The 10,659-nt window shown below is 38.1% G+C and overlaps 1 protein-coding gene across 3 annotated transcripts in view; it reads right to left on the bottom strand.

Moving 5' to 3' along the window:
- Positions 1–1,866: 1,866 nt before the first annotated feature.
- The window catches only part of AFG1L (AFG1 like ATPase), a 65,740-nt gene continuing 56,947 nt past the window's right edge, over positions 1,867–10,659 (bottom strand). For 2 of the 3 annotated variants that reach the window (XM_039379802.1, XM_039379801.1), the window contains exons 12-15: positions 9,724–9,754; positions 4,616–4,756; positions 2,826–2,939; positions 1,867–2,091 (exon numbers count right to left, since the gene is read on the bottom strand). In XM_039379802.1, the coding sequence (XP_039235736.1) occupies positions 1,960–2,091; positions 2,826–2,939; positions 4,616–4,756; positions 9,724–9,754 (418 nt within the window). In that variant the 3' untranslated portion in view covers positions 1,867–1,959. The remainder of the gene's footprint in view (positions 2,092–2,825; positions 2,940–4,615; positions 4,757–9,723; positions 9,755–10,659) is intronic. The other variant, XM_027747891.2, reaches the window with a different exon arrangement.

The raw sequence follows: 10,659 nt of genomic DNA, 5'->3' as shown, positions 1-10,659 counted from the left end.
ATCAGGCTTAACAAAGGCAACAAAAAATGTTTGGTAACAGATAGAAAAAGGTCATGTTGCAAAATCCAAGAAAACCCCTCAGCTTTGGGAGCAGTGTGTTACATATCTCCTCCCTAAGAAATGAAGGCAATTTTTTCAGTCCATCTACATGTTTTTTCCTACTCAAAATTTATAAATAAGCTCTTAAAATGACTGTTTATAAAAATACACTATAAGTGAATACACACAATGTCATGTTTTGTTTCAGTGAGATTAAAATCAAGAATGACACCACTGCATTTTTAACTAAAATATAAAATTTTCAACTACAATCACGAGGGTGGATGATGTGTCTTGAGATATCAGTTACTATCCCACCTTTTCCATAAAACACATTCCTATTGTAATATGATGAATTGCTTCAGTAGTACTGTGTACTACTCTTCCCAGATCAGGGCAGGTGTATCAGCAGCGGTGGAAGGTTTGGTATAGATGAAGCCTGAGAAAATTCAGGGTACAGATATGTCACTGGTGTAGAGGCAGCATATCCAGACTTGCAAGAACCCCAAAATTTAGAAAGAGTATTAACTGGCATTTATGTTACAGCATACCCTGTCTTATCATAGTCTCTTTCCCCATCAATTACTTAAATCTTAATCCTGTGCAGTTTCAAGTACCTTCAAGCTCCTCCTCAGGGTTCTCTCTTGGTTCAAACCATAGTCTTCAATGAACCAGACTGAGCAACAGCCTGATTACAAAAAACTCCTAGAGCCTGAAAGCCAGCAGATGGCTAGACTCAGAAAATAGAAAAAAAACCCCAAAACATAACACACTACAGAGGAGTTCCAGGATTCTAGCAGGTGACTCCACCACCTTCCTGGGCATCCTGTTCCGATGCTGGACAACCCTTGCAGTGAAGAAACTCTTCATGATGTCCAACCTGAACCTCCCCTGGTGCTGCTTGAGGCTATGTCCTCTCATCCTGTTGCCAGCTGCCTGGGAGAAGAGACCCACCCCCACCTGGCTACAACTTCCTTTCAGGCAGTTTAAAGGGTGCTAAGGTCTCCCCTGAGCCTCCTTTTCTCCAGGCTAAACACCCGCAGCTCCCTCAGCCTCTCCTCATAGGACTTGTGCTGCAGACCCTTCACCAGCTTTGTTGCTCTTTGGACTCACTCCAGCACCTCAAGGACCTTCCTGTAGTGAGGGGCTCAGAACTGAACACAGGATTTGAGATGCAGCCTCACCAGTACCCAGTACAGGGGGACAATTGCTGCCCTTGTCGTGCTGGCCACACTATTCCTGAGATAGGTCAGAATGCCATTGGCCTTCTTGGCCCCCTGGGCACACTGCTGGCTCATGTTCAGCCGCTGTTGACCAGCATCCCCAGGCCCTTTTCCACTGATGAGCTTTTCAGCCACTCTTCCCTCAGCCAGTAGCACTGCAGGGAGTTGTTGGGAGCCAAGGGCAGGACCCAGCACTTAGCCTTATTGAGTCTCATACAATTGGCCTTAGCCCAGGCCTGATCCAGCCTGTCCTGTCCTGATTGCTCTGCAAAGCTTTCCCACCCTCCAGCAGATCAACACTCCCACCCAACTTGGCATCCTCTGTGAATTTAGTGAGGGTGCACTCAATCCCTTTTTCCATATCATGGATAAAGATATTAAACAGGGCTGGCCCCAATACTGAACCCTGGGAAACTCCACTGGTGACCAGCCACCAGCTGGATGCAACTCCGTTCACCATCACTCTCTGGGCCAGGCCATCCAGCCAGGTTTGAAGAAGAGCAAATGAAGGCCAAATTTCACATGTCCACACACTGGTGGTACAAAAAAATAGCTAAGTCATTGTGTCTTAAACTTGAAAGACAACTGATGAAAGAAAACATGGTCCAGATGATAAAGTGCAATTATTATTTCAGTTGTGCTAAAAAGCTTTCCAGTGCTGTACTTTTACTTCTTGGTGATTTCATTCAACTTTTAATTATGTTTTTTTGCTTCTGTCCCCATCTTTCCAGTACTGTTCAGTTTGCATCTCCGTAAGTCGCGACAGAGTACGCTGAAAGGCAAAGACTTCCTCTTCTCCTGTAAACATGGAGAGTCCTTTGGCAGAATCCTACATAAATATACAAAAACAGTACCACAGAACTGTGAGAGACAAAGCTGTACTGAAATACATCCTGTATAACTCCTAAGGCTCTGTGCTTTACAGGCCTTGACAAAACAAGACAGCAGCATGGCACCAAAAAATTAAAATTAACGTCCAAAATTAAAGAACCTATTTTAGCTAGGTAATCCTCTGAAGGAACAAGGCAAAAAGAATAACTGGGTTTTAAAACAACACGATGACATGTTTTCTCTTTTTTTTGTTGACTAATTGCACACTGATTTAAACAAATTATTTAATAATTCATTAACAATAGCTAGGCTCTAGGGAAAAAGAAAAACAGAATAACCAACATGCAAATTAGTAATGTCTGTGAGGACTTGTAAGGCTGTTCTAGATAATCTAGGAAGAGGTAGAACAGACCACCTTTTATTTCTGTATTTTAAATGTAGGAGCTAAACTTAAATCACTATTTTCATACATGACTGAACAGATACAACGATTAACATTCGAAATGACCCTAAAACTTACACAAAATGGTTCTGTATATTGTGACACTTTCTTTTACTATGAATAAATAGCACAACATGTAATTATCAGAGCAACAGATACACTGCAGAAAAAGCAGCAAATCACCTGTTAAATGTTTTCTTGGTTCCTCTTCCTAAAATGCTGCTGTAATTATGAATTTATTTTGAAACCAAATTTTGTTACAAAAGGGAGATGATGTTAATATCATGTACCTGGCTCAAGTGCAAATCATCCATCAACACTCTGTTGTCCTCTTGCTCACCACTGCTGTGTTCCACCAGGAACAAGCTTTCAAGAGGAGTCACTGCAGAACAGATAATACGCACCTGAGAGGAGGAAAACAGGCAAAAATATCAACACTTGGGATTTACAGAAAAGGGATAAAATACATGATCTGTGGAAAGCAAACTACAAATTATGTCCTTGGGGGTTTTTCCCAGGTATTTTTCCTTTCTCTTATTAGCACTGCTGTTACAGATTTACCTGACTTAGTCATTTGGAATATTAAAATTACAGGATCTTTTTCTCAGTAACAATTCATGTAACTTTTACTCAGAGAACAAACAACTGTGCTATTAAATACTCAGAATATCTGCTATAGGCAATGAGTTAATGATAAAGTTTACTTTCTACAATATAACAACTACGTAGTAACCAACGCCTTCAGTTAGATTCCTCTCAGTAGATAGGTGCACTGCACATGTATTTCCATTTAAAGAATGTTTAAATTCCAAATTTCCCAGAAGGCTGAGTGAAGTCTTTCTTTCTTTCATCTGTGCTATTCCAGTAAAAGTTATTTGCTAGTTACAATAATGCTGTTTTCATGTCTGCTGGGAGGAGATACAATGTGCAGTGAGATGTGGTATCTCGGGGGGGCTGGAAGGAAGACAGACTGAAATAGCACTACAGAAGGAGACTCTTGTTGAGAGCATGAAGGCAAAATGTTTGCATTGTGGACAGGTATCCACAAATACTCTCTCGGATATTTTTCCCAAGCAACTACTTTTGATGGGAGTTTAACACTTGTGTTTTTCCTGTGGAGGAAGTAATAGAAAGTGACTGCTTGCAATTCTTAATTACAGCACATGGATAGAGCAAACCACCCCCCTATTTCTAACACATTAGTTTAATACTAGTATATCCTCTTAGAAACTGTCCATTTCCAAATCATAAAGCATAAAGAATCTGGCTGATTTGAATAAGACTACTCATACACTGAGTTCAATACCTTGCTGAATTGGCACCTTTCAGATCAGCAACCAGTGCCAGAACATTCTTGAAAAAACCAACCTCAATCAATATTTCCTGGCCACATAAATATTTAAATGTGCACAACTATAATAATGCATATTAAACCAGGGTTTAATATCTTGCATTATTTTTAAAAATATCACCTAAAACAGGAGCTTTCCTTTGTTTTAGTTGTGCTGATTTTTATTCCATGATTGAAACCTCTGTAAATCCACATAAAGTTCTGCATTTATCATTACTATTCCATGAGCGATTTTGCAACCTGGTGTAAAGCCTACAGTAACTGTTTCCTTTACACTGTAACTGTGCTATTAACTCCTCCTTCCTGATCAGGAAGGCACTGATTCCTGACCAACTGCCCATACAGATTAAAATCTAAAAAACTTAAATTGACTCCAGCACAGTTTGCAGCACAATCTTTCATTATTAAAATGACATGGCTTCTGTTGTTTTCCCAAGTTAGGAAAGAAATAACATGCCCATTCAAGAAAGGCAAATGAGCTCAGGTTTATATTTATGCTTAATACTCACAGAAAACAACCCCACCCTGCTTTATTTGCCTTTATTGCAATGGTGTGTTTTTTTTTTTTTTTGCTGAAGCTGGAACAATGTTTCTTTGCAGTGCTAGTTCATTCTGCCTATGTTTTCCAAACCATTACTACAGAAAGCCTTACTTCAAACCAATTGTAACAGTCAGGTTTGAGGACTCCCAGTATTATTCCTATACATATAGGAAAGGTTTGGTTCTCACCTTATGCTCATAAAAGGTATCAATAAGAGTAATGAAACGACGAGCTTGTGTCCTTTTTGCTATTGTAAGAAGTGGTATGTCACGAATGAACACTGTGTCAAAATGCTTTGATATTTCCAAATAGTCACTGGCTCCAAGAGGCTGAAACAAAACAAACCATAAGAAATGGAAACCCACAATAGGACACATAAACACTGTATCTTGATATACTACAATTACAGAAGAGAGCTGTAAAGTCCTGAGATCACATTCTTACTTTTGTTTCTTTGTATCTCATTTCAGGAATGCTTGCATTTGCCCTGAGGGACATAGGTACATATGGCTGCTCATTCATACTGTTGGCTTTACATGAAGTGTTTCAGAGTTAAAAATATGGCTCTTCTGCACCCTGACAATGTTATGATCTCTCTCTGATAATCTCAAATAAACTAATCACTATAAACTGTAATCCATGGAAGAAAAGACATAGTTAAGATGTGATTTCAACCTAAAGCATACATAATTTGAACAGGTAGTAGGATGCTTTCCAGCAGCAAGATTTTTAAATACAAACACATAGACTAGTTACTAAATCCTAAGTAGACCTGCATTTAGTTCACCCAAGACTAACCCAGACTGAATAAAAATTGTATATTCTAAGTACCGAAAGCAAGAGGAAACAGAAAAAAGTACAATTTTGCAGCAGTTCCTTTGTTCATGGTTTCTCTTGTAATGATCAAATAAAAATCTTCAATAAGAACTTATTAGTTTCTCTTTCTGTATCTAAACCATCAACAGAAGATATGTACAAATAGTAGTAGCTCATTCAGGGACATTAATTTAAAATTACTTTTTCATTTCACGATTCTGCAAGATCTATCCTATCAGTACCACAGGCAGTACTTTATCTTGAGCTATTAAACTTTGTACTCCTGAACTCATTTCATCAGTTTTAGTTGTGTGAATACTTCAGTAGCTTGGATGCAACTACTCCAGAGACCAAGATTGGCAGCGTTTTGCATGATAATGTCATGGCTCCCTTCCCAGCTAATGAAATGTGCTGTTACCAACAGTATAAGGCACTGCAATACTGCTAACATTATAAACCAGTAAATAAAAAATATTTTCTCTAACTGAAATTGTTTGACAAATTTGCTGTAGGCCACATGTAACTTCTCTACTAGAACCCTTCTGCAAGAAGTTATTTTAAGCAATTATTAATGGCTGTCCAACTTTAGCTTTTGTTTAGATGCTAGAATAAAAAACTTGTAGAAATGGTCTCTGCAAAAGCACAAGGGAGTGAAGCCCTGATGGCATTCCAGAAATTCTTCTGAAAATTAATGGGAATAAGCTAACCCCCCAGGCAGGTATTAAAGCCTCTGACCCTCAGCCAGTTCTCCCACTTGCAGTCTCATGAATCACCCTGCTTTCCCATTTCCAACTACACAACTTCACTGTAAAATAATCTAAGGAAAAGAATTATTACAAAAACGTTCAAGTGTTTCTAGCAATGTTTAAGAGCAGTACATGCTATATCCTCTCCTCAAATTGTATTTACTGCTCATTTTCTCCCTCCAATTCAGTCCACCACTAAAAGTAACACCACCACGATACTGCTGGAGATTTAAGATTAGTGGTAAGCAAGTAGTTCAGGTAACAGTAATTTTTATTCGATACTTAGGACTGGAGTATTGTTAAGTAAAGAGATCAAATATGCCTGTGTGATGAGTACCTGCGAGAGAGAACAGCAGTGATCTCATTGTACCTGAGAAAAGAAAGAATTTCTCATGTCTCCCTTTAGGTAAGAAATTACAGACATCACTGCTATGCTGGTTCATTCTTCTGTCACACGAAGAGCCCAAGTGCTCTTCTGCTGAAACCCAAAACCCCGTGGAATTATTCTGTCCTGCCCCAATGTGATATACCTTTCTCACCCAAACCATATGAATACACCCTCCTCATCTCAAATACAAAGTATAAAATATTGAAAGCTAATTCCTAAAATAAATAAACATATTAATAAAAATGAAGGGGTTCAACCTTTTGCAAAACAGGCAAACTGAAGTGCCCAACTGCTCAGCTATGCTTCTAAGAACTTTGTGGGCACCTTGGTGCATACCCAAACAGGAAAATGAAAAACCTGAGGAGCTGGAGGGAGGAAATAGGTGGAGGACAAAAATAACGCTAATGCAATTCAAATGGGAAGAATGGAAGATAGAATACTTATATTGCTTTTCATACAGACATAAAATCACAGTTCATAGAAGGTTATGATATACATCTTTATCACAATCAAACAAGAATTCAACCTGCTTCAGCAGTGCAAAAAGCAAGCAATTCAAGAATTCCTCTAATTAAGGACATAAAAGGCAGATCATTTCAAGCTGTAACAAGAATTTCTGAAACACCTACCCCAGCACTAAGTGATAGTATTCCGTAAGTGTTGGCAGAAACATGCCTTTAGAGACTCCAAAATCTTACGCTTAAAAAGATCTGAGCCTAGCAGCTATATGAGTATTTTAACAGAGTAAAATGGTACCTCCCTGCCAAGATTCAAGTCTGATGAGATGCAACTGAAATGCTGAGTCAGCTATACTGATATTACATATGGCTCAGCTGGCATCAGCTGTAGTTCTTTACATAGACAAGTTCTCAAACTCTCTGCTTTTGGAGTTTAGAGGCATAACCCTGGGGATGAAAGACAAAGCTTTTAATCTTGTTCCCAACATGACTTACTCTAATCTTGGGAAGTCCTTTAATTTTCTTCTGCCTTACTCTACTTACCATAAAAAGAAGGAACCACCAGCAAATTTGCAAATGCTCTGGGGACAGTTTAGAGTCCTTTTCATATTCCTCTAACCTTGTTATTGGCCTAACTTCCATGCTGCCTGTAATTGCTTCAAAACTCTTCTAACTCACCAGCTAACTCAAAATGCTCCAAATTCAGGAGACCATGATGCAAAGACCCCCTGACAGCTTCTCAACTCACGTTCTCACTGGCCTGCCACCGCCCAGAACTGGCATGATGCTGGCACAAGCATGCACATACCAACTTTGTGCCACATAGGAAAGAGAGACAGAGGAAATGGGTTCAAGACCAGATTACGCCACTGCCAGGGGTTCTGGATGTACAGTCCATATACAGAAACTCCATTGAGGAGCAGATTTCTGTTGTTTCAGCAGCCAAAAGCCCTCCCCTTTACTGTACTGACTTCAGGCCTTTTTTCTTCACCTTGCAGCATAGGCTGGGTCCTGACTGCCAACAACACGGGCTTAGACTAGGTGACAAGACTAGTGGCAAATTATTTGAGACACATAGCACTATCCCCTCTATAACCCTCCAGGGTTGAAATTTATTTTATGAATTTCATCCAGTTGCAGAAAGTATATTATTTTAGTCAGTAGCATATGAAGGTACTTCTTCCTCTGAAGTTGCTAATGAAGCCACAAATCCTCCTAATATTGATATATATATATATGTAATCCTCTTACTAAAAGTTTAGCCTGATTAATCTCATCCTCTGAACAACATTCTAAAAATAACTCAATTTGATGTATGTTTCTGGTACTGTCTGATCTCTTGTTTCATCAACTGTTCATCAAAACTCAAATTCAGAACAATAAAACATTTATGTAATAACTGTCACCATTTGTTACCAGTTCTTTCACATGCTACAATATTATTTTAAAAACCTGGAAACATGAACAGGTAAGAACTTTTCCTATGATATTATTGTTCCTGCATGTGTGTATACAGTAAAACTGTTGTGGATTTTTGTCATTAACTCTGATGCCAGGAGTCAGTATTCTATAGGCATCACACTAATGCAAAACACATTAGCACTATCATGGGCTATGAGCTCCTGACAAAGTGTTTCCTCCACTTCAGCCTACTTGACTGAGTTCTCACCTTCATTTGTTTTTGTTTCTCTGTCTCCTTAATGCATTTTCAGCTGCCATCATCTCTGCTCAAGTAGGATGTTTATTATTTGGAGCCCTCTGTGGGCTGTTTTAAAAGTTAGTAGTCTCCTGTTTCTATTATGTAGTTCATTAAATTATAGCATAAAGCATCTTTCTTCTTTGTTGACTCATCAGTGACACAGTATATGATCTTTCAAAGATTGTCTGAAGAATACAGAATGCTTAAGACATGTTAGAAAAAGATATTTCATCTCAAGATAAAATAGGTTTTGATGTTGGAAGATATTCCAGGGCCAGTTCCAGTAACATCCTGAAGAGTTGTAATTGACAATAACTATAATTTACTGCAGACATTCTAACAACCAAAAAATTACTAAAACCAACACACAATTTAAGACCAGATAATATTTACAAATTAGACATTAAGCATAAACAAAAAAATATAGAGCTCTGTTGTTTCCAAAGGAGCCACACACAATCATTACTGAGTCTGATAAAACAGAGAAATACTACTTGGATAATATTTCGAGACCATAATTTCAAGAAAGGAACAGAAAAACCTGAGGCATGATCTGTAATGCAGCAGCATGCTGAAGTTTAAATAAAAATGGAAAGACAGAGCATGGCTAACTGTGTTAAAAAATTTAAAGATATTGATGGCAGTGCAAATCATAGAACCATAGACCAGTTTGGGTTGGAAGATACGTAAATATCATCTAGTTCAACCAGTAGAGCAAGAATCTGAGATCTGTGAACCCTGGGATTGAAGGTATTTTCTGGATCGAGTATAGCTCTTTACTATACTTCTTACCTGGCAGAAACTAATTTTGCTTGACCTTACAGCACAAGCTTTTAGTCACATCTCTCATAGTGGAAAGTTGCTTCAGAGCTTTGCTCTTCTGATTAAGAAGATGATTGCTCCTATGTTCAGTCATCATTCAGCGCAACCACTCCTGCCTTAGAAGAGCTTAGAACAGTGACAGATATCCATAATGACCCTACAAAAAGTGAGATGTCTCAAAGACCTACCTATCAGCTGCTCAAAGCTGGCTGCAAAGTGGAAGAACCACAAAAGGCATGTTTCTGCTCCCAAATTTCCACTGCTAAATTTCCAGTTCCAACTCCAAAGTATGGCATTTGTCAGTGAAATGGTCTCCAAAACAGAAGGCTTAAAAAATTCATATATCTATTTAAATATTGACACTTACTGTTAAGATTTCAAAACCGTGGTCAACAAACCTTTAAAAAAAGAGAAAGTAGTACACTTGGGAATTTAAGATACAAAACATTGAATTAAAAAGCCAACCCTTCAAACTACAATCAGCTTTTATTTGGGTATTCCCTGGTCTATAAAGTACAGGATCTAAACCCTCAAGGTTTATGCAGCTTTCACTGAAGGGAGTGCTTTCTAAAAATTAAGCTCTGATACACATAAAATATAAAACAGGAAGGAAGTTTGGCTAAAATTATTACTGTGTTACAATATTTCCACCTGAAATAAGTTTCTTGAGTTTCTTTTATAAAACATACTTGTGAGTTAGACAAGACAACTTTTTTGGGGGTATAGACACTGATTAAATTTCTAAAGCAAATGTAGCTAATAAATGACAGGTTCTGAGTCCAGAATTTAAGCTGCAAAAGCTGATCTTTGGCTGGGAATAAACCTAAGATCCTAAACCAAGGAAAACTATGCTTTTAAAAGGTTACTGAAAATAGTGCTACCCATGGTATGTTTATTTACAACTACACTTGACAATCCTACAATCCTGAAGATGACACCAAATTATACAGTGGATAAATTTAGCAGTTTTTAATGAAGGTAATTCCCTCAAAATGATTCAGAATCATTAAACTGCAAATGCAGCTGAGTTATGTCATCATGTAGGGGAGACATTCAGTTGACTTAAAGACAGACACTTGCATTTCTAAATCACTTGTTGCCTTTGAAAATTGTGACTTTTTTCTTTGCTTTTTTTTTTTTTTTCTTTTTATTTAAAGCTTAGTCACATCTTTCCTTTTGAAGAGCAAGCTATTCAAGTCAGGAACTACGTCTTCCTCCTGGTCTGCAGAGCGTGCCTATTGCAATGGAATAACGACCTAACAAAAACTGTTTGCCAATTATTTATTGCGTTAATCTACACAAA

This window comes from Pipra filicauda, unplaced genomic scaffold, assembly GCF_003945595.2.
Source record: "Pipra filicauda isolate LSUMZ 115617 unplaced genomic scaffold, ASM394559v2 scaffold176_size3548034_pilon, whole genome shotgun sequence".
Classification (NCBI taxonomy): domain Eukaryota; kingdom Metazoa; phylum Chordata; class Aves; order Passeriformes; family Pipridae; genus Pipra; species Pipra filicauda.
The sequence above is the reverse complement of the archived record's forward strand: the minus strand, read 5'-3'. Positions and strand labels throughout refer to the sequence as shown.